This window comes from Hypomesus nipponensis, chromosome 6 (genome assembly GCF_054491055.1).
Source record: "Hypomesus nipponensis isolate SF chromosome 6, ASM5449105v1, whole genome shotgun sequence".
Classification (NCBI taxonomy): Eukaryota; Metazoa; Chordata; class Actinopteri; order Osmeriformes; family Osmeridae; genus Hypomesus; species Hypomesus nipponensis.
Genome location: NC_140366.1, coordinates 16,871,985 through 16,895,000, shown reverse-complemented (window position 1 = coordinate 16,895,000; position 23,016 = coordinate 16,871,985). Strand labels below are relative to the sequence as shown.

Here is a 23,016-nt window from a genome sequence, read left to right as displayed (position 1 = left end):
GGGAGAGGGAGAGGGAGAGGGAGAGGGAGAGGGAGAGGGAGAGGGAGAGGGAGAGGGAGAGGGAGAGGGAGGAGGGAGAGGGAGAGGGAGAGGGAGAGGGAGAGGGAGGAGGGAGAGGGAGGAGGGAGGAGGGAGGAGGGAGAGGGAGAGGGAGAGGGAGAGGGAGAGGGAGAGGGAGAGGGAGAGGGAGAGGGAGAGGGAGGAGGGAGAGGGAGGAGGGAGGAGGGAGGAGGGAGAGGGAGAGGGAGAGGGAGAGGGAGAGGGAGGAGGGAGAGGGAGAGGGAGAGGGAGAGGGAGAGGGAGAGGGAGGAGGGAGAGGGAGAGGGAGATGGAGGAGGGAGGAGGGAGGAGGGAGAGGGAGAGGGAGAGGGAGAGGGAGGAGGGAGAGGGAGAGGGAGGGAACAAACACATTTCTGTGTGCGAGTGAATGAGCCCTTGGAGACGGGGGGGGAAACCAATGCCAGCATCTCTCACCAGCATCCAGTCTCTCTCATTTGCTCTGGAAGATGAGTCATCAGGTAGGGGTGCTTGGATATGGTCCTCTGTATGGAAGGAGACTGCTACAGGGCCTGGGAGTAGCGGACTGGGCTGACTGGAGAGAGATCGAGAAGAGCTGATGCCTCAGAGAGAACTTCAAAAGAATCAGAACGATAAAAGAGGTCAAAAAACGGGAAGCTATACAGCATGTTCACAGACAAGCTATGAGTTGTATCACATATGAGCTGGGAACTTTTGTGGGGCATGTATGTGTGTGTGTGTGTGTGTGTGTGTGTGTGAGAGAGAGAAAGTGTGTGCGTGTGTGATGGTCCTGTGAGTTTCTTAACAATGCATTATTAATAGCCGTAAACACTGTGATCCAAAAGCAGTGTATGCCATGAATAAATGAGCTGTGTGCCTACTGGCAGGCAGGCCCCTGGGACTGTGTGTTGGCGCATGTGCTCAGAGTCCTCCTCAGGGACCCTCACTCAGCTGTCGGAACAGAAAACTCCAGACTGTTCCCCCACCAGCACCAGGACACTCCCAGCTACTGTCCGCCACAGTGCAGGACAGACAGCCTTCCAGCTCACGTCACTAACGCTTCTATTGGGAGTCAGGTGGCTGAACGGTGAGGGAATCAGGCTAGTAATCTGAAGGTCGCCAGATCGTCGTTGTTTCCTTGGGCAAGGCACTTCACCCTACTTGCCTCGGGGGGAATGTCCCTGTACTTACTGCAAGTCACTCTGGATAAGAGCGTCTGCTAAATGACTAGATGTAAATGATTGTGTATACTACTACTACTAATAATAATAATAGTGTACTCATTCAGCAGATACTTGAATCCAGAGTGAGTTGAGGGAGGCATGGTTCTCCTCACACCCAGGGTCGGGGGCTGGTTAGGTCCGACTGCATGGGGCTAGGCCTCTTACCTGGGTTGTTCCTCCTCAGATTCCCAGTATGGTACTAATCCATCCCAGCACAGGTACATGGACAGAATGCTTAAGATGTGTCTACACAAGCCCCCCTGCTGTCGGATGCTGCATTTTTTATGGTTGACCCTCTCACTCCGACCCTCACTGTGTTGACAGTGGGATACTGAGCTTACAGTAGGCTTACAGTAGCCACCCTAGAAACACTATCTATACAGACTTTTTCACAGTTTTGCAATCTCTCTCTCTCCATCTCCCTCTCTCTCCCCCCCTCCATCTCCCTCTGTCTCTCTCTCTCCCCCTCTCTCTCTCCATCTCCCTTTGTCTCTCTCTCCATCTCTCTCTCTCCCCCTCTCTCTCCATCTCCCTGTCTCTGTCTCTCTCCCCCTCTCTCTCCCTCTGTCTCTCTCTCGCCCCCTCTCTCTCCATCTCCCTGTGTCTCTCTGTCTCTCTCCCCCTCTCTCCTTGTGTGTGTGTAGCTGGAGCCGGGTGTCCCTCTGCCCAGTCCCATGGATCTTCTGGGGAAGATCCTGGTGAAGAACAAGAAGAAGCACCACACTGCTGAGGGTGGCAGCAAGAAGAAGCTGTCTGAGCAGGTGTCCAACACCTACAGCGACTCCTCCAGCGTGTGTGAGCCCTCCTCCCCCAGCGCAGGTACACACACACACACACACACACACACGCATGCAAGAAAACACACACATGCGTACCTAGGCACATGTTCACTGTGACACACACCAACTCTGCAAAGGATCCTTCATGCTCGCTCCTAAGGCCATGATGTCAGATCCACGATGAAGACCAGCCTGTATTATTTATCAATACTAGCCTCGCGCAGTCAAGTCCATCATCACAGCTGGGAAAATGGCCGTCTGTTCTGTGGATTAAACTGCTGTGACAGTTAGAGGGAACATGCCTGAAGTCCTGTGTTCATCATTTTCATGAGTCTCTCCATCAGTCTGACAAATTATTGAATCTTTCATCCAGATACTCCTACTCAGACTTCTAGTGTCATAATGTCAGTCACTGGGGTGCCCTAAACACTGCTGTGTGTGTGTGTGTGTGTGTGTGTGTGTGTGAATACAATTTGTTATGGCCTCCAACTTGCCACAGGGTTTCAAACCCCAGGGCTGTGTGATTGTGTGTGTGTGTGTGTGTACCGGGCAAGCAGATATCAAGCAAAGCGGGTTTTCACACAGAATCATCCGATGTCCATCCTCAGTGGACCACAGGGGCTCTGAGAGCAAGCTTAGCTCACACTGCCCCCTGCTGGTACAGAGAGACACTGACACATGAGTGGACCCAGCACCACCCACCAACCCTAGCACGCCTCATTCTGTAGCTCACCTCAAAATTAAGACATTAAGACATCATATTTACATATGACATGAAACAGTCGTATCCTGGCGCTGGAGACGACTGAAACCGCACAAAGTCGATAGATACACACGAAGGGGATGGTTGATGAGCGGTTTCTGCTCCTAGGCTCCACCAATCAGGAGATGGCAGAGCCCTACCAGCCTCCAGATGGCGCTGAGCTCAGCCTCAGACCACACGGCAGGAAGTCCATTGGTGAGTCACGCAGTCACTTCCTGGTTGGCGGCCAAACTCCAAACTCAAAAGTAACGCACCTTCTCTGGGCCGGTGGGACGATGTTTACCACTAACCTCCAAACTAACCTCCTCCCCTCTCCACTCTTCCAGGAGAGGTGGAGGCTGAGAGTGAGGATGACGATGACGATGATGATGACTGTAAAAAGGGCTCCATGGATGATGTGAGGGTTTTTTCTCCCCCTGCTACTTCTTATTTGGCGAATGCCTCCACCGCCCCCTAGTGGCTGGTCTTGGTTGTCTCAGGAGACTGATCAGTGTTGGCGCTGTTTTTCAGGGGATGGTAGGCAGGGAGGCGTTTGCCACTGAGGAGATGTCTAATCTGGTCAGCTACATCCAGCCTGTCAAGTTCAACTCCTTTGAAGCTTCCAAACGTAAGATTCCTTCACTGATTCTTTGAACATTGCAACACCACATGATGACGTGCAGGGGATTGAGTGACAGCTGTGAAGAGGTCATGGTTTCATCATACACACCCAAGTCACACGATGAATCTAATCCACGTGTGATTGGTTGCTTGTCTTTGCCAGAGATGAATCGCAGCTATCAGATGTCCTCCTTCGTGGAGACCAAGGCTCTGGAGCAGCTCACCAAGTCACCAGTGGAGTTTGTCGAGTATCCTTGAGCTGCATTCACTGTCTGGAGGGTCGGGTTCCAGACAGAAGTCAATCTTAATCCTGTACTTCTCCCCACAGAGAGATATGTCAGTCTCCCTCCCCTCTACCTTGTATCCCTTAACTCAGCCTGACAGATACAACAAACAGCAGCTGAGCAGGATCTACCCCAAGGGCACCAGAGTGGACTCCTCCAACTACAACCCGCAGGTGTTCTGGAACGCCGGCTGCCAGCTCGTGGCTCTCAACTTCCAGACAATAGGTGAGACAGCCACCCCGGGCTGTGAGAGGGCCCACACTGTAGCCTGACTCCCTCACTTCTCTCAGGAAGGACCTGGTAAAAGCATGGGCTTTCTCTCTGGAGGAATGTGGTGAACAAAAAAGAAAGTGGTTTCTCTCTGGAGAGATCTAGTGAAAGCGCGGTTTTCTCGTCTGAAGCACGTTGTAAGAGCCCACGTTTCCCTCCTGAGGGACTTTGTAAAAGCCTGGCTTTCAGTGGTCAAGAGTCCGTCTGATTGGTCATTGATGGCTGGGTGTGCTTGGCCCCACAGACGTGTCTATGCAGCTCAACCTGGGCATGTATGAGTACAACGGCAAGTGTGGCTACAGGCTCAAGCCCGAGTTCATGAGACGGCCAGACAAGCACTTCGACCCCTTCACCGAGAGCACCGTGGACGGAATAGTAGCTAACACACTGTCCGTCAAGGTGAGCGCGCGCGTGTGTGTGTGTCTTTCTATCTGACGACACGTGTGAACACACACCCACTAGGTGTGGTGACTGATTGTGATGTCTGTTTCATAGCGACTGCCTATACCTGCCTGTGTTTAGATCATATCAGGCCAGTTCCTGACTGACAAGAAAGTTGGGACGTACGTGGAGATCGACATGTTCGGCCTGCCGGTGGACACTCGCAGGAAAGGCTTTAAGACCAAGACGTCTCAGGGCAACGCAATCAACCCTGTCTGGGAGGAAGAGGCTATCGTCTTCAAGAAGGTCAGACTTCCTGAGGGGCCTGACTGCGCTCAATCTCTTATATATGTTATTATATATTATTTATCATCATGTTTGACTAGAGAACCTACTATCACAGTGTAGGTGAAGAAATATAGTGCCGTATACAGTGCTAACTGTGGTACTGATGTATTTATGTGTGTGTGTGTGTGTGTGTGTGTGTGTGTCAGGTGGTTCTACCCACTCTGGCGTCGTTGAGGATAGCTGTGTTTGAGGAAGGAGGGAAGTTCATTGGCCATCGTATCATTCCTGTGTCTGCCATACGTCCAGGTAAAGAGCCGCCCCCTACTGGACACTGCCTGCGTTACCTCATTACACAGCACGGGCCGTAAGAAACGTGTGTGTGTGTGTGTTGCAGGTTATCACTACCTCGGTCTGAGGAATGAGAAGAACCAGACGCTCACCCTGCCTGCTCTGTTTGTCTACCTGGAGGTGAAGGACTATGTACCAGACACCTTTGCAGGTAACACAGCCCACAAGCAGGAAGGAGCTCTTCCTCATATCTACCTGGGGTTGTTAGTCCGGTCCGTGCTCTGATCTAGGCTCCTTTCTGTTTGTGTGCTGGGCTGTTCTCAGATGTGTCTCTGCTCTGTGTCTTAGATGTGATCGAGGCTCTGTCCAATCCCATCCGCTATGTCAACCTGATGGAGCAGAGGGCCAATCAGCTCGCTGCTCTCACCCTCGAAGAGGGAGCAGAGGAGGAGGACTCTAAAGAGGTGTGTGTGTGTGTGTGCGAGTGTTTGTGTGTGCTTTTGTCTGTGTTTTGGTCTGTTTACTGTTGAATGCATGCTTGATTTTGTGTGTTTGTGTTGATGTGTGTGTGTGTGTGTTTGTATTGACGTGTGTGTGTGTGTGTGTGTGTGTGCGGAGTGAGCATGACTGACCGATCAGTAAGAAATCAATCATAGAGTCCCCAGTCAGGGGGCTGCTCTTCTGTGTGTGAGAAGCTGATTGGGTGAAACCAGAGGGGGGTGGAGGGAGGGAGGAGGGTGCAGGCAGTCAGCGGCAGCCATGGCGGGAGATGGAGGCTGGGTAATGGAGCCTTGGATGGAGGCTGGGTAATGGAGGCTTGGATGGAGGCTGGGTAATGGAGGCTTGGATGGAGGCTTAGATGGAGGCTGGGTAATGGAGGCTGGGTAATGGAGGCTGGGTAATGGAGGCTGGGTAATGGAGGCTGGGTAATGGAGGCTGGGTAATGGGCTGTGATGGGTTGGCAGAGAAATGTGGAGCTCCAGCAGGAGATTCAAGGGGAGGTTGTAGATAAGAGGGGTGACAGACTGATGTAGAGAGAGGGAGGGAGGGAGGGAGGGAGGGAGGGAGGGAGGGAGGGAGGGAGGGAGGGAGGGAGGGAGGGAGGGAGGGAGGGAGGGAGGGAGGGAGGGAGGGAGGGAGGGAGGGAGGGAGGGAGGGAGGGAGGAGAGAGAGGGGGAGAAGGGGAGAAGACGGATGGAGAGAGAGGGAGAGAGAGAGAGGTATAAGAAGAGTTTCACAGGGTGGGTACTCCGGCCCTCTTTCTCTACTGATTTGCCAGTTGAACTCATCTCAGACAGGGCCAACCAATCCTGAGCTGCTTCATGCAACCTCCATGGCAACGGTAGCCTAGTGATGCTTTGGGTTTACCCTGTAGTGGCTGGAAATGAGAGACAAGAGTCCAAGAGATTGGCGGAGAGGAGGGAGTGGAACAGAGAGGAGTGCAGATTGTTTACTAGGATTTCCTCCAGTCATCTGTAGGGAACGTACGTCTGGGTTAGAGGTGTTGAGGACAAATAGAGATAAAGTTGGGAGGAGGTTTTGAGTGTGATGGTGAGTCATGTTGAGAGTGGGCTACCAGAGTTATGTCTACAAGGTCTCCTACAGGTCACAGGTATGGCACTCAAAGCTGCTCCATTCTTTATCTTCAGGTGATGTTTTCCTGTGTATTTATAACGAGAGTTGGACTTGAATGAACTGGAATTTATTAGGTTTGAGGTGTTTGTTAAAGAGGCATTGGATTAATTAAGCTATTACATTAGGCTGAATCAGTTTGGATGCCTGTTGTGCTTTGTATGAGAAAATCTGTATGTTTGTATGAGAAAAAATCTCTCCAAATGAATCCTCACCACTCAACCCTGCTCTCAGATACGGTAATGCTGACTAATCCTGGGATGTTGTCTTTGTGTTTGTCTTTGATTGGCAGGTTGATGCGGGGGGCGACGCCCCCTCGGAGCCTAGTGTGGACCCCCCAGGACTCAGCCAGACCCCCAACGGGCAGAGCCACACCCCCATCATCACCCCCAAACCCCCCTCTCTGGTCAGCCACCAGGCTCAACCCACAGGTACACACCCGCAACCTGGCAACCCACAACCTGGCAACCCACACCCTTCACTGATAGACACGATGTGCAGGCTCGATCTGACAACTGACTCTTTTCTGGATATGCTCAGTCGATGCCCTCTCATAAACAGGGGCTTCAATGTAGCAACCAACAATGACACATTGCTCACAGTGCAGCGCTGCTAAAACCCGGGTTGTTTAGACTTGGTGTTATTTATAGTGTGTGCTATTTAGATAATGCATTATTAATAACACTCCATGTGTCATTTTAAAATGTTATTTACAATACGGGACATTTACAAAACGTGTCGCTGACTCCTGCGAACAGGGCCGGTGAAGTCAGCCGCCAAGACCGAGGACATCATCCAGAGCGTCCTCACAGGTACGTGTGGCTGCTGTCGCCCTCCGCTCTCACACACGCACGTCCTCGCCCCCGTCACGTGCCGCTGGCCGCTGAATCTCCGGGTCACGTGCCGCAGCCGCGGGGCTGGGGGTCTGGGGGAGAGCCTGAGCATGACCGCTGTTCCTCCTCCTTCCCCTCTGGGGGTCTGGAGGAGAGCCTGAGCGTTACGGCTGTTCCTCCTCCTTCCCCTCTGGGGGTCTGGAGGAGAGCCTGAGCGTGACGGCTGTTCCTCCTCCTTCCCCTCTGGGGGTCTGGAGGAGAGCCTGAGCATGACGGCTGTTCCTCCTCCTTCCCCTCTGGGGGTCTGGAGGAGAGCCTGAGCGTGACCGCTGTTCCTCCTCTGTCCCCTCAGACGTGGACGCCCAGACGGTGGAGGAGCTGAAGCAGCAGAAGGCCTTCGTCAGGGAGCAGAGGAAGCAGTACAAGGAGATGAAGGAGCTGGTGCGGAAACACCACCGCAAGACCAGCGAGCTCATCAAGGAGCACACGGCTCGCATGGCAGAGCTGCAGAATCAGCACCAGCGCAAACGCTCGTCCATGCAGAAGAGCCTCAAACGAGACGGTAAGAAAAGGTAGGTAGCCCTGCTCCTCCTCCTCCCACTGCTCCTCCTCCTCTTACTGCTCCTCCTCCTCCTCCTCCCACTGCTCCTCCTCCTCCCACTGCTCCTCCTCCTCCCACTGCTCCTCCTCCTCCTCCCACTGCTCCTCCTCCTCTTACTGCTCCTCCTCCTCCCACTGCTCCTCCTCCTCCCACTGCTCCTCCTCCTCCCACTGCTCCTCCTCCTCCTCCTCCCACTGCTCCTCCTCCCACTGCTCCTCCTCCTCCTCCCACTGCTCCTCCTCCTCCTCCCACTGCTCCTCCTCCTCCCACTGCTCCTCCTCCTCCCACTGCTCCCCCTCCTCCTCCCACTGCTCCCCCTCCTTCCACTGCTCCTCCTCCCACTGCTCCTCCTCCTCCTCCCACTGCTCCTCCTCCTCCCACTGCTCCTCCTCCTCCCACTGCTCCTCCTCCTCCCACTGCTCCCCCTCCTCCTCCCACTGCTCCCCCTCCTTCCACTGCTCCTCCTCCCACTGCTCCTCCTCCTCCTCCCACTGCTCCTCCTCCTCCCACTGCTCCTCCTCCTCCCACTGCTCCTCCTCCCACTGCTCCTCCTCCTCCTCCCACTGCTCCTCCTCCTCCTCCCACTGCTCCTCCTCCTCCCACTGCTCCTCCTCCTCCTCCCACTGCTCCCCCTCCTTCCACTGCTCCTCCTCCCACTGCTCCTCCTCCTCCCACTGCTCCTCCTCCTCCCACTGCTCCTCCTCCCACTGCTCCTCCTCCTCCTCCCACTGCTCCTCCTCCTCCTCCCACTGCTCCTCCTCCTCCCACTGCTCCTCCTCCTCCTCCCACTGCTGCTTCTGTTCCTTCTTCTCACCTCACAGAACTGGTGGTTCTGCTGGAGGTCTGTTTCTAGATCAATCTCTTTCACTCTCTCTGTTTCTCTCTCACTTTCTCTTTCTTTCTTTCTCTTTCTCTCTCTCTTTTGCTCTCTTTCACTCTCTCTGTTTCTTTCTCACTTTCTCTTTCTTTTTCTCTCTCTTTCTGTTGTTCTTATTTCTCTTCTTCTCTCTCTAATCCACTTGCAACGCTCACACTGCATGTTATCCCTGTTGGAGAGCCTGTCAGGGCTGGCCTGTGTGTTGAATCACAATGAGTGGATTAGATCCCATTAGCTCTGCACCTTAGAGCTAGCGGAGTCAGCGCTCTGAGAGGGACACACACAGCTTCCAACTCAAACAATCCCACACACACACACACACACACACACACACACACACACAGACACACAGAAGCGCAGAGAAAGGGACACCCATGCTGTATGTAAGTTGAGCTCAGTGTGTGACTGTGTGTGCGCATATGTGTATGTATGCCCGTGTGTGTGTGTGTATGCCCGTGTGTGTATGCCCGTGTGTGTGTGTGTGTGTGTGTGTGTGAGCGCAGCAGGTCGGAGCACTCCCTGCCTGCTCTGGAGCAGGAGCTGCAGGACCTGGAGCAGGAGAGCATCCAGAGGGTCTCAGAGCTGAAGGACCAGCAGCAACAGCAGCTGCTCACCCTCAGACAGGAGCAGTACTACAGCGAGAAGTACCAGAAACGAGAGCACATCAAGCAGGTACACACACACACACACACACACACACACGCGCTGCTTGCTCTCTGAGTGTCCTGTGCTCCTCTAGTGCACAGAGTCTCATCAGCACCGATTAGAGATGATCTGCTGACCCCAGACCTGCTTACGTTGTCCCCAGTGTTTGTGTTGTGCTGTGAGAGGTGGAAAGGCCTCATGGTCGCTGATCTGGGAACAGCTGATCTGTCAACAGCTGACTTCTGGACTTTTGATGGAGTGCTGCTCAGCTGTATTTCTCTTTCCCTCCTTCACTCCCTTTCTATATCTCTCTCTTCTCTCTCCCTCTGTTTCTCATGGTCTCTCTGTCTCTTCTTTCTCCCTCTGTTTCTCATGGTCTCTCGGTCTCTTCTCTCTCCCTCTGTTTTATCATGGTCTCTCGGTCTCTTCACTCTCCCTCTGTTTCTCATGGTCTCTCTGTCTCTTCTCTCTCCCTCTGTTTCTCATGGTCTCTCTCTCTCTCTCTCCCTCCCTCTGTCTCTCTCGGCAGCTTGTGGAGAAGTTGACCACCATAGCAGAGGAATGTCAGAGTGCCCAGCTGAAGAAGCTCAAAGACATCTGTGACAAGTAAGATCACCTGCTGCATACACCCACACACTCCACGTGCACACACACGTGCACACAGGGGATTACCAACATGCACAAAAACACTCTCTCTCTTTTTCCTTCTAAAGAGAGAAGAAAGACATAAAGAAGAAGATGGACAAGAAGAGACAGGAGAAGATAAATGAAGCAAAATCTAAGGATAAGAACGTGACTGAGGAGTGAGTGTTCGGGGGGATAAAGAGAATGTTGCAATACTACAGCTGACCACTGGATGTCAGTAGCAGATAAAGCTACATTGTGGGGGCGCTGTCTGAAACTGAGGTCTTCTTCTTTCCTCAGGGAGAAGCTAGAGATCAACAGGTCATTTGTCAACGAGGTGGTGCAGTACATCAAACGGGTACGGACGCGGGTGGAGCCACCCTCACTGTTATTTTTGTTGTTTGTTGTATTTATGAAAAATCTAAATTGTTTGTATGTACAGTGATTGAGGCATTGCTTGCTGTAAAGTTTGGTTTGAACCCAGACCCTGACCCTTCCCCCATCACTGACCCTGCCCCCATCACTGACCCCATCACTGACCCTGACCCCATCACTGACCCTGACCCTGACCCCATCACTGACCCTGACCCCATCACTGACCCTGACCCTGCCCCCATCACTGACCCTGACCCCATCACTGACCCTGACCCTGCCCCCATCACTGACCCTGCCCCCATCACTGACCCTGCCCCCATCACTGACCCTGACCCCATCACTGACCCTGCCCCCATCACTGACCCTCCCTCTGTGTGTTCAGCTGGAGGAGGCTCAGAGTAAGAGGCAGGAGAGACTTCTGGAGAAGCACAAGGACGTCCGGCAGCAGATCCTGGATGAGAAGCCCAAGGTAAGAACCCCTGGCTCTGCCTGGAGGATGGGTGAGGCTGGAAGGTGGGTGAGGCTGGAGGATGGGTGAGGCTTGAGGATGGGTGAGGCTTGAGGATGGGTGAGGCTGGAGGATGGGTGAGGCTGGATGGTGGATGAGGCTGGAGGGTGAGTGAGGCTGGAGGGTGATTGAGGCTGGAGGATGGGTGAGGCTGGAGGATGGGTGAGGCTGGATGGTGGGTGAGGCTGGAAGGTGGGTGAGGCTGGAGGATGGGTGAGGCTGGAGGATGGGTGAGGCTGGATGGTGCGTGAGGCTGGAGGGTGGGTGAGGCTGGAGGATGGGTGAGGCTTGAGGGTGAGTGAGGCTGGAGGAGTGTGTGGCTGTAGCCTGGATCACGGCTGCTATACCTGCTGCTCCACACGTGCCGTGGGTTGTGGCTCAAAGTCCTAGATACAATATACAGGAGGATGGGATATGGCTAACAGTGCTAAATACACATTAGGCTAACTTATGGCTAACAGTGCTAAATACACATTAGGCCAGGTTATGGCTAACAATGCTAGAAATACATTAGGCTAGCTTATGGCTAACAATGCTAGATATACAGAAGGCTAGCTTATGGCTAACAATGCTAGATAGACATTAGGCTAGCTTATGGCTAACAATGCTAGATATACATTAGGCTAGCTTATGGCTAACAATGCTAGAGATACAGAAGGCTAGCTTATGGCTAAATGCTTGCGTGTGTACCGTGAGAGCATCACAGACGTTGTCACTGTGATTGTAGGAAGACGGCTGTCGTGAGGAACAGGGTAAGACATCTTCTCCCTCTGTGTGTCTCTAACACAGTCTTGACCTGGCAGCATTAATACCCCAGCTTCCCAGTCCAGCCTCACTGGACCATAACACCAGGATATGAACTCTGACCTCTGCATCTAGGCCTTCTCTGACACCCATGTCTCTGTAAAGAGCTCCAGTAGAAGCTCTGGCCATGCGCTGTAGGCCCGCCTCCGACAAGCTTTCAATGTACCCTCTAATACACTTACTGGACTCTGCGTGACATCACTCGTCAACTTAATTGCTGTCTGCTTGTGTTATTTCTGAGCCATATGAGCCAAAGTTATGTACAAGCGTGAAGTGAAGGGCTTTTTAGCGGTTTACCTCAGTGAACTCCTTCTTTGTAGCCTATGAGCCATGAGGTCACGCTAACCCGCATGCAGACAGACATGTTGAAAACGGCACTTAACTCGGCCCTACCGGCAGGTTCCGGAACAGCATGGAAGCTTCTTCTCATTCTTCTCTCCTATCTTCTCCTCCTTTCTCCTCCCCTCCTGCCTTGCCTGCTTCCTCACCAACCTCACACACGTGTGATATAGTCCTTTGTACTAAACGCAGCTTTTGGAATGCACTATAAGCATCGTTCGCCTTGTGAATCACGCCCCCCCCCCCCTTACTCCAGAATCAGACCGCCGCTCATCCCTTCACCACTAGAGGGCTCTCTAGCTCACAACATCCCACGCTACGACGCCAAACAAAATCGTATCCTGGAGGTTTGTACCGAATACGCCGTTCAAAAACACGAGCTGCAGGCGTGCTCTCTGGAGCGGAACGCTCTCGATTCCTTGGCAGTCGTCTGAGGTGTGTGGGTGCGTGTAGCATACATTCTACATATGTCACCTCTATCCTCATCACACCATACCACAGCCGCTGTCTGCCATGACACCCCCCACACAGAGAGCCCACGTAGCCACGGCAACGCTGGGACCGTGTCGGCGGTCTACGTTGTCGCACATTTTACTGCACCTTGGAGGGAAATCAGGACGGAGAGGAGGAGAGGAGGAATACAGGATTCTGGTGTACTGTAGAGTGTACGGGACAAACCTACGGGTGCAGCACTCAGTCCGGGCTGTATGATACACAGACACACACAGACATTGATACATATTTTATACTGTATAGCCCCCTAAGCTCGCACACACAAATTCACACACATACAAACACTCACACACACTCACAGTACAGTACACACACACACACACTCCGTCCTGACCCAGTTTCTCCTATGGGCTCCGAGCAGGCACTAATGGACAGCTATAACCATCCCTGGTCTGTGGAGACCCTGAGCTCTCTGTGCAGCCTGCCTGGGTCACTTGCATGCCGTGTGTGTGTGCGCACGCGTTCCTCCAGTCCAGGCCAGCTATCCCCAAAGTCCAGAGGAGACAGACACGACAGAAAGCAGAGAGTCTCATGTCCAGTTTTAACTCTCTAACCCATTTCCTCTGGCTCCGATGGTCATCTCCCACGCTCACCAATGAGTCTGGACGTTTAGGAACCTGAGGAGACTTGACAGGCTGGTGGAGTAGTAATGACAGTAATGAAACAGGAGATTGCACATCGTGATGTGGTCAGGGGAGAGGTACTGTATCATTTGATTATGGAAGAGACCAGGGGACCTCCATTAGCTGGCTCTACATGCAGAGCTGACTGGGATGGAGGACGGGTATTGGGTGAAATGGAGAAAACCAAGATGAGAGGAGGAGGAGGCCGTGTGGCCGGATGGAACGAGAGTGCAAGAGACACAGAGACAGGAAGACTGAGCGAAAGAAAGAGAGGGTCAGAGAAGGAGAGAGAAGCAGACAGGAAGTGAGAGGAAAAGAGAGAGGAGGAAGAGGAGAGGAAGAGAGCAGCAGAGGGAAAGAGGAGGAGAGGAAGAGAGAGACAGGCTGAGAGAAAGAGAGGAGAGGAATAGGGAGGGAGGGAGGGAGGGAGGGAGGGAGGGAGGGAGGGAGGGAGGGAGGGAGGGAGGGAGGGAGGGAGGGAGGGAGGGAGGGAGGGAGGGAGGGAGGGAGGGAGGGAGGGAGGGAGGGAGGGAGGGAGGGAGGGAGGGAGGGAGGGAAAGAGATATCCTGTCTGTCTGACATTCCTCTCAGTGTGTGTCTTCAGGTGTCAGCGTCCTGCTAACGGTCCAATCAAAATGGCCCGCAGGAGTTCTCTCTACGCAGCATGGCCACGACAGCATGGCCACGGCCTTAATGAGCATCAGCACTCCCCGCATCTCAGCTAGCCTCCTCCTCCACCAGCCTGGCAGGGTCTCTTCAGGAGACAGCAGGGAACTCCCGCTCTTTTAGGTTTCTGAACCTTCTGCGTCGCTTGTTCTTCGTTCGTTCGGCCATCTTTGTGGCTTGTTGGCCTCTGAGCGAACATGACGCGTCATCGCGCTTCAGAATGTAGAATGCATGAGACACTTGGTCAAGTTCTCCGCGCATGTGGTGTTTATCATCAGGAGACAGATGGCTGAGCGGTTAGGGAATCAGGCTTGTAATCTAAAGGTTGCCAGTTCGATTCCCGGCCGTGCCAAATTACGTTGTGTCCTTGGGTAAGGCACTTCACCCTACTTGCCTTGGGGGGGAATGTCCCAGTACTTACTGTAAGTCGCTCTGGATAAGAGCGTCTGCTAAATGACTAAATGTAAATGTAAATCTAAATGTTTAGTAGCACATTCACACACACCCGCTCGAGACAACGGACCGATTTCACGTCATCACACACGCATGCACACGTGAGCCATGTGATATTCAGGCCAAGGCTGTTTCTGTTCTAAAGAGAGGGGGAAAAAAACCTGGTGTCCCCTAGTGCGTGGGCCTTGACTCAGACACACACACACTCACTCGACAGGCAGGAGTCCTCTACCGTCGTCATGGAAACTCGTCTTGCCCCCCCCCCCCCCCCCCCCCCTCCTCCCCATCTCCCCTATCATCCCTCACGACTCTGCAATCTGTTCATTTAGAGCTGAAGCCTGATGATGCAGCCCAGGAATGGTTACTGGTGGTCGGGAGAGAGGGGAGACAGGCAGGGGGGAGGAAGGGAGGGATGGCGGCGGGGGGGGAGGGGGGCGTTCAGAGGTAGGCTTGGGGGGACAGAGAAGCTGAGAGGTAAACAGCTCCCCGACTGACAGATTGAAAAACATCATGGCTGAATGGAGAAAGCAATGCCAAAGTGTTGCTTTGCCTGTTTCTCTTCCTCTCTCTCTCTCTCTCTCTCTCTCTCTCTCTCTCTCCTCTCCCCCTCTCTCTCTCTCTCTCTCTCTCTCTCTCTCTCTCTCTCTCTCTCTCTCTCTGTCTCTCTCTCTCTCTGGGTGGTATAGTGGCGGCCATGGCTTCCCTCATCACAGTCTTTGATCTGATCTCTCTCCACTCTGCAGGGTCACATCAATAATACACACATAAAACACACACACACTTACCACAGGAAGAGCAATGTCACTCCGAGTGGAAACCCGAGGCAGTGAGGCCAGGACCCTGTGTGTGTCCCTCCTGGATGCACTCTTGCATTAGCGCAAAGGTTGCTGTTTAAGCTCAGCAAGCTTGTGTGCGCACGCGCATGTGTGTGTGTACTCATGTGGGTGTTTCTAGGTTTGTGTTGGCAGTCTCCTACAGGTCGTTCTGTTGGAAACATTCTGTTGGTGGCTGTTTTACAGCTGGCTGTCTCTACTGTGAGACAGCCCCATACATCATCAGGACTATGAGAGAGGGGGAGAGGACGAGGGGATTAAGAGAAAGAGACAACAAAGGAAGGGATGAGAGGTAGAGGGGGGACATAAGAACAAAGAGTGAGCGAGGTGGGGTGTACTTCAGAAGAACACTCTGTCCACTTAGGGAGGACGGCAGACGGAGGAAGAGAGGGTTGAAGATGAAGAGCGTGAAACCTGTCCCTTTTCAGGTGTCCCCTCTCTCTCTCTCTCTCTCTCTCTCTCTCTCTCTCTCTCTCTCTCTCTCTCTCTTTCTTTCTTTCTTTTCTGTCTCTCTGTCTCTCTCCCCTCTCCCTCTCTCTCTCCCTCTCTATTTCTGTGTGTGTTTCTCGCTGTTTCTCTCTCTGTGTCTCTCTCCATCCCTCCTCTACCGTGGACTGCATTTCATTTCCATAGTTATGGGTGTATAGTGGAATAAATGTCAGATGAGCAAAGTGTTGCTCGCTCTCTCTCTCACACACACTCTCATATATTGTCTCCCTCTCTCACACACAAACATTCATAAATGAACAGAACACACACACTCAGACACACAAACACACACACACTCACACAGCCCTGTGCTCTGAGACAGTGGACATTACAGGGCGCTGGCCCTGGTCTCACCTTTTAATGTTATTGGTGCTAAGATGGAGACTAATTGGACGGTGTTTGGACACCTCAGGGACATGACAGAAGCGCATGGGGAGTCACACACACCGTGCAGACTTTTGGACACCTCAGGGACAGGACAGAAGCGCATGGGGAGTCACACACACCGTGCAGACTTCCAAGAATGATCCATGGGTTGTGAGGTCGGCTTGTTTGTTAGTTTTTTTTTTCCTTTCAAAGTGTGAGTTTCCATGTTTGATCTGAAACCCAGCCGGTTTGCTCCTCAACAGGTGAGAAGAATCTTCCTGAGGGGTGGATGTTTGTTGTAGCTGTTGTCTCAAGCCGTTCCCAGGCTTCAGAGTCAGAGTCTAGCGTGCTGCGGCAAGGCTACAGCCGTGAATTAATTTGGATCTGAATTGAGTTGGGAGGCCCTCTGCTCCCCAGAATGAGGACAGATGATGAAGAAGGTCACTGAGTGAAGTATTTTAGGAAAGGCAGAACACTGTGTGTGGTTTTGTTGACAGATGACAGGTCTTTAGAGATGAGGGACACGTGTAAAAGGCTAGTTGGCCGGCTGCGCTCGGTTTGTGCCCAAACGGAAACTGGACCTCATGCATGGACACACACACACACGGAGTGACTCACACAGAAGCTGACCGACACACTCAGAGTCACAGTGTGCCTCACTGCTTTCTGAACTTTCAAGGACAGTTAAAGTTGAGCAGTCAGAGCCTCCCCCTGGTTGACCATTGACACGTTCCTCTGCACATCTGACAGAATGAGAGAGACACAGTATAAGAGAGAGATAGATGGGTGGGGTGGGGGGGGGTGAGGAGAATAAGTAACAGCAGTTAACCAGTCCCATCTCACATTCACGTTAGGTGGTCAGATAGTGTGGAAATGTTCAATGGGTGGCTGACTGTTATGTCCTGTGTCTTAGAGAGAAAGGTCCTCTAGGGAGATTTGGATAATTGATAACTCTTGTGCTATAAACCCTCCTCTCCTCCTCTCTCCCCCCGTAACCGTCTTCTCCTCCCCTCCAGTACACCTCCACACCTCCTCTCTCTCCCGTAACCCTCCTCTCCTCCTCTCTCTCCCCGTAACCCTCCTCTCCTCCTCTCTCCCCCCGTAACCGTCTTTTCCTCCCCCCCAGTACACCTCCACACCCTCTCCCGTAACCCTCCTCTCCTCCTCTCTCTCCCCGTAACCCTCCTCTCCTCCTCTCTCCCCCCGTAACCGTCTTCTCCTCCCCCCCAATAACCCTTCACACCTCCTCTCTCTCCCGTAATCCTCCTCTCCTCCTCTCTCCCCCAGTAACCCTCCTTTCCTCCTCTCCCTCCATAACCCTCCTCTCTCCCTCCGTAACCCTCCTCTCCTCCTCTCCCCCCGTAACCCTCCTCTCCTCCTCTCCCCCCATAACCCTCCTCCCCTCTCCTCCGTAACCCTCCCCTCTCCCCCAGTAACCCTCCTCACCTCTTCTCTCTCACCCAGTAACCCTCCTTACCTCCTCTCTCTCCCCCGTAACCCTCCTCACCTCCTCTCCCCCGTAAACCTCCTCACCTCCTCTCCCCCTCGTAAACGTCCACACCTCCTCTCTCTCCAGTAACCCTCCTCCCCTCTTCTCCGTAACCCTCCTCCCCTCTCCTCTGTAAGCCTCCTCTCCCCCCCCGTAACCCTCCTCTCCATCCCTCCATCTCTGTGATTTTGAATGACCCCAGCTGTCACTCCGCCCCCTGGGTGATAACGAGGTGCTGCCTTCATCACACATCACCCTGTCTCTGACAGCCTCCCCTCCCCATCAGCACAGAGCTGCTGATCACACCTACACACACACACACACACGTGCGTGCACTGACTTCCGTCTGCATCTCCATCCTCCCCTGCTCACACCCCTCCTTCCCCCTGGGTAGGAACTCCATACATGGGGGAGAGATGACAGATTTAATCATAGGGTGTTGTGCCTTGGCTGGCAATAGGACTGGGTACAGACTGCAGACACAGAGACACACACACCTCCACACGACACACACACACACACAGCAGACCTTCCTTCCTTTAAGTAGGTCATGCATTGAGCGGCTGCAAAGCATCTATAGCCATCTGTTCACAATGGCGCGCTTCCTGTCTGTGTCTGCCTGTCTGTCTGACTACCTGTCTGTCTATATACCTACTTACCTGCTTGTCTGCCTGCCTGTCTTTCTGTCCGTTTGCCTACCTACCTACGTGCCAGCCATCTTGCCTGCCTGCCTGCCTCACAGGAAGGTGACATTGGAGTGGGCGAGTGCAGGCTCAGCCAGACGATCAGACACTCAGCCAGGGAGCGTCAGGTGCCGTCCGTACCCTGAGAAACACAGGGAGCGTCAGGTGCCGTCCGTACCCTGAGAAACACAGGGAGCGTCAGGTGCCGTCTGTACCCTGAGAAACACAGGGAGCGTCAGGTGCCGTCTGTACCCTGAGAAACACAGGGAGCGTCAGGTGCCGTCTGTACCCTGAGAAACACAGGGAGCGTCAGGTGCCGTCCGTACCCTGAGAAACACAGGGAGCGTCAGGTGCCGTCCGTACCCTGAAAAAACAGGGAGCGACGTTCAGCATCACGTGGTGTCGTCCTCCTCATCTTCACCCGCTGAGAGCCGCTCTGAAGGACATCTGCTGTCATGTTGTCTTCCAGATAAAGCATCAGCAGTTTGCCTAAGATATTTCATTCCTCGACTGCAGAAGCCGTTCATATTGCATTCTCCTGGGGATGTGTGGAGTGTGGGGTCCTCTCGTTGTATCTAAAGGCACCTGAGGGAGAGATGTTGTTGTGTTGGAGAACAGGGAGGCTTCAGGAGTATCCAGCTCTTGACCTTCATCCCAAGTCCTCTCCTGTCTCCTCCACTCGGTCGTTCTCTGGTGGATAAAGCTCTTCACACAATATCCCACTTGACTCTCTCATCCTATCCACAAGCGGGGCCTATAATTATCTCGACGCTAGCTAAACCTGTCTCTAACGCGAGTGTTTCTGCGTACACCTGGGGCATGTAGGTCAGTGTTTAGAGAGGTGTCGCTGAGACACCTGCTTCCCAGGCAGGGGAAGCTGAGAGGAATTTGTCAGTGATAGTGTTGACCTCTCCCCCAACAATGAATGTTAATGTTAAGATACGGTACAAATGCATGGACTGGAGAACGTCACCTGACTCACGACGGCGGTACATCCGTGCTTCATCCTCATTGTAATCATTTTGTTCATTCATGGAAACCGTGAAACGTTCGCACTGACCCAACGCAAGGCTGTGTGACATGTAGTGTCTGAACTTTGTGGGAGAGTGGATAAACAATAGTTAAATGATACGTCAGAGATGCTTTTGATTGACGAAAAGGGGAAGGAGTTACCTGATTGGCCCTCTTGAGCACGCCCACCGCCAACAGGAGAGTGTGGAGCTCCAAGTCTCTGACACCCGCGTCGTTGCTGCTTTTCTTTAATTATGGCTCTCCCCCGGGAGCTCCCCTTAGTTAAACAGTGAAATCAGCATTAAAGCAATTATTGGATCAGAATGAATACAATCCTGTCATCTGTAATCATTGAGGGCATCTATGCCTGGGAGAAAAACAGCTTCCCTGGCTCTGTGTGTCTGAGAGAATGGGAGCTCACAGCACAGCGGGCTGTAGACCTTCCTAGTGTCGGATACACCTTTTGGATCATGTAATACTAACAAACATCTGTGATTGGTTGTTAACTTGTTGTTGTGTTCAGTTCACCCACCCTGTGTTCAGTTCACCCACTCTCTGTGTGTTTCCTCCACAGCTGCAGAGCGAGCTGGACCAGGAGTACCAGGACAAGTTCCGTCGGTTGCCCGTGGAAATCCAGGAGTTTGTGCAAGACAGCAGCAAGACCAAGCTTAGTGACGACAGTCCCCACGGCAACATCCCCGTCTCCTCGACAACCGAGAGGCTCAACCACAAGGCATCCCAGTCAGAGGATGACACCGAAGACGGTTCCTCAGAAAGGGTCTATGACACGCCCCTTTAGAGACTAAGCCCCTCCCTTTCTTCCTAACTGGGCCAATTTGATTGGTGGTTCTGGATCGGAGTAGGTTCTGCCTCCAACCACAGTCAGACTGGCCCCTTTCTCCAGTCATTCCCTTAACCAATAGGAGGATGTAAACATGGGATCGTGTCTGGGTGAGTAGAAGTGACCAGCTCCTACTCTCCAGTTCTGCCCAGACAATGTAAATACTTGTTTTGTATTTGTGTCATGATGTTCAAACTCCAGATGGGTTCAGATCATTTCTTATGATCCACAGGTTCTGTATGTGTAACTAGGCACTAACTATGCGAGGAAGTTACTTACTTGAACTACTGCACAGAGAGAGTACTTTGTTTTTATGGTTTTAACATGTACAATGTCGATTGTAGTATAGGTCAGTCAGTGGTGCCAATTCTGGAGTTTTAGTGTGCACTTAACGTCATTATTATTGTAATATAGAGACATTGAGTTATATTGCTCATAGTTATGACCAAGGGGATGTTGAAGTTGTTGCAGTTTATTGTGTATGCAACGCAACCTAATGGCATTGCAAGTCCCTCATAAAGGTCACTTATCATCCAACCACGACAAGCCCAGCTTACGTAAAATGGTCATATTCTTCCCATTGATTTGCACTGAAGGATTTCTACACTCCTTCCCACAAGCACTGGTGGCTTGCTGGGTTTTCATCTGTCCTTACAGATTGAGGCCTGTGTGTTGCTGCTATACTTTGTTTTAGTTGTGTTTTTACTATGATTCACTTCCTAAGATACTGGCATGGTCAAGTTATGAAGTTTATCTTTGTACATTTTTTTTTTTTAAACATGTTGATGGTGAGATTGTTTATGAACAATTCTGTCAAATGGCAAAGGTGTTTTTCCGCATGATGTTGAACAATTGTACGTTACTGTCGCCTGGTAGCAGAAGATTGCTTTATCTACTTCTTGTACAGTACCTCTTAAAAAGACCCTCATCTATCTTTAACAGTAACCTGCCATATCTGCACGATAGGCCCAGTGTTACGTCCTATGTACAGTACTATAGTGATGAACTAGAAACAGATGTTATACACACACTATGTTGGAATGATGAACAGGAATCACTGCCCCTCAACATAGACACTGACTATAGAAAATGAAAACACACACACATAGAAATAAATGACTTTCTAGAGTAGATCCTGTCTCTAGCTGGATCCTGACATGCTAGTCATGTAATGTCCCTCGTCAGATGTCCCCAGTAAGTGCTCAATGAGGAAGAAAAGTGTGTTTGTCCCCGAGAAACACTATGCTCACAGAGAACCTGTGAGTGTTGATCTGTGTTGTTAGGGAGCCAGACTCCCCCCCCCCCCCCCCCCTCCCCCCCCTTAACTGAGACCGCGGTTGTCAGGAAGACAAGGATAGAAGGACTAGGATGTTTGATCTGGTGTTGTTATGACGACCACCACAACCATATCTAATGTTGTTTAAACAATTGCTCGAGATTGTTGTATTTGTGAAAATGACCGAAGGAGGCTGAAGCCCCTGGATATGAGCAGGAACCGTTAGCCCGTTCCCTTTGTCGTGTACCCATGTATGATGTCCATCAAAGCCCCTGGATGAGGCGACGAGTGTGTGTGTGTGTGTGTGTGTGTGTGTGTGTGTGTGTGTGTGTGTGTGTGTGTGTGTGTGTGTGTGTGTGTGTGTGTGTGTGTGTGTGTGTGTGTGTGTGTGTGTGTGTGTGTGTGTGTGTGACTATCCAACCTGTACAGTGCCATTTGCCACACGGATATGTCATTTTCACATCAAAGGTCTAATTCAATTAATTGATTTACTTGAAATGTGTTTTCAAAGTGACTGATTTCCTGAAGTGTAAGTTCAAAAGTTAAAATGTAACCATTTTTCGAAAAGATGACAAATCCTATAGATGTGAGAGTCCTGTGCCTTTGAATAGGTTTGCCTTGTTTGATGTTGAATGTCTGAAATGCTCCTTGCGTTAATGGCCACTGTATTCTATGAAGCTGTCTGTTATTGAATAGACTGTGTGCACTTTTGCAACCTTTCCACTACTGAGTGAAGCTTGTGAGCAGTATTTGAGATGTGTCTCATAAAAACACTAGCCTTTGTCTTTTTTTTTACTGGTTTTTTTTTTTTTTGGGGGGGGGGGGGGGGTCTTTAACAACTTTATTTATGAGTCTCTGTTTAACTCATCAACTTAAGTGTAAGTATTCTTGAGTTGTAAATGTGTGATGTGGCGTAAATGAAACAAACACAGAGAACATTATAGAGTAGTATGTAAAGGGAATTCGCTTGTAATTAAAATAAATGTGGCTATTGTACATTGCTGAAGCAACGTCTGAGTGTGTTTTGATTGCAAGAAATAATAAGGAATGATGGTCTTGTCGGCAAAAACACCTTGGGCACTGAAACACCACAGGCAGAAAAACACCACAAATTGGCCTCAATCATCAACATACCGTCAGCTACTGTTGACCACCACCCCTGTCTGCCTGTGGGTCAAGTGAAGATGACACCTTCCTAGAAATGCAGCCTCACACTGGGTTTTCTAGGACTGTAGGCAGCAACGTGTCCACTGGGATGGATGGAAGGGGGGAGGGAGACAGAAATAGAGGCGAGAGGAATTGAAGGGAATATTCAAAAGAGATCCTTGAGCCAATATGTATCTCCCCTGATGGTGTGTTAAGTTCATTTTGAATGTTTTGATGTGACAGTACCTCTCCACTAAGGGGGTCTGGCAGCACAGACCTCTGGAGTTGAGGTGTCCACAAAAGTTAGGACATCTGTGGGAGAAACCATTTTACAACTGGGCAGAGTCCATACAGTACTGCATATACTTACAATATACTTACACCGTATGTTGGTCATGCATATTCTGAGTTAGTATTTGTGTCATCTTAGGTTCACCTTAACACTGCCAAAAGGCTGCAATCAACTTTGTATCTGTTGCTGTGCCTCATCTTCCC

At 51.8% G+C, this 23,016-nt stretch overlaps 1 protein-coding gene across 3 annotated transcripts in view; it reads left to right on the top strand.

The window, feature by feature from the left end:
- Positions 1 to 22,381, top strand: part of plcb1l (phospholipase C beta 1-like) — an 86,746-nt gene extending 64,365 nt beyond the window's left edge. For 2 of the 3 annotated variants that reach the window (XM_084699446.1, XM_084699448.1), the window contains 20 exons: positions 1,886 to 2,060; positions 2,892 to 2,978; positions 3,110 to 3,180; positions 3,294 to 3,390; positions 3,547 to 3,631; positions 3,768 to 3,892; positions 4,182 to 4,336; positions 4,460 to 4,624; positions 4,813 to 4,912; positions 5,001 to 5,105; positions 5,243 to 5,358; positions 6,819 to 6,957; positions 7,285 to 7,338; positions 7,712 to 7,931; positions 9,341 to 9,509; positions 10,012 to 10,088; positions 10,196 to 10,285; positions 10,407 to 10,464; positions 10,864 to 10,950; positions 19,833 to 22,381. In XM_084699446.1, the coding sequence (XP_084555572.1) occupies positions 1,886 to 2,060; positions 2,892 to 2,978; positions 3,110 to 3,180; positions 3,294 to 3,390; positions 3,547 to 3,631; positions 3,768 to 3,892; positions 4,182 to 4,336; positions 4,460 to 4,624; positions 4,813 to 4,912; positions 5,001 to 5,105; positions 5,243 to 5,358; positions 6,819 to 6,957; positions 7,285 to 7,338; positions 7,712 to 7,931; positions 9,341 to 9,509; positions 10,012 to 10,088; positions 10,196 to 10,285; positions 10,407 to 10,464; positions 10,864 to 10,950; positions 19,833 to 20,057 (2,400 nt within the window). In that variant the 3' untranslated portion in view covers positions 20,058 to 22,381. Of the gene's footprint in view, positions 1 to 1,885; positions 2,061 to 2,891; positions 2,979 to 3,109; positions 3,181 to 3,293; positions 3,391 to 3,546; positions 3,632 to 3,767; positions 3,893 to 4,181; positions 4,337 to 4,459; positions 4,625 to 4,812; positions 4,913 to 5,000; positions 5,106 to 5,242; positions 5,359 to 6,818; positions 6,958 to 7,284; positions 7,339 to 7,711; positions 7,932 to 9,340; positions 9,510 to 10,011; positions 10,089 to 10,195; positions 10,286 to 10,406; positions 10,465 to 10,863; positions 10,951 to 11,716; positions 11,742 to 19,832 lie in introns of all 3 variants that reach the window. The other variant, XM_084699447.1, reaches the window with a different exon arrangement.
- Positions 22,382 to 23,016: the final 635 nt, after the last annotated feature.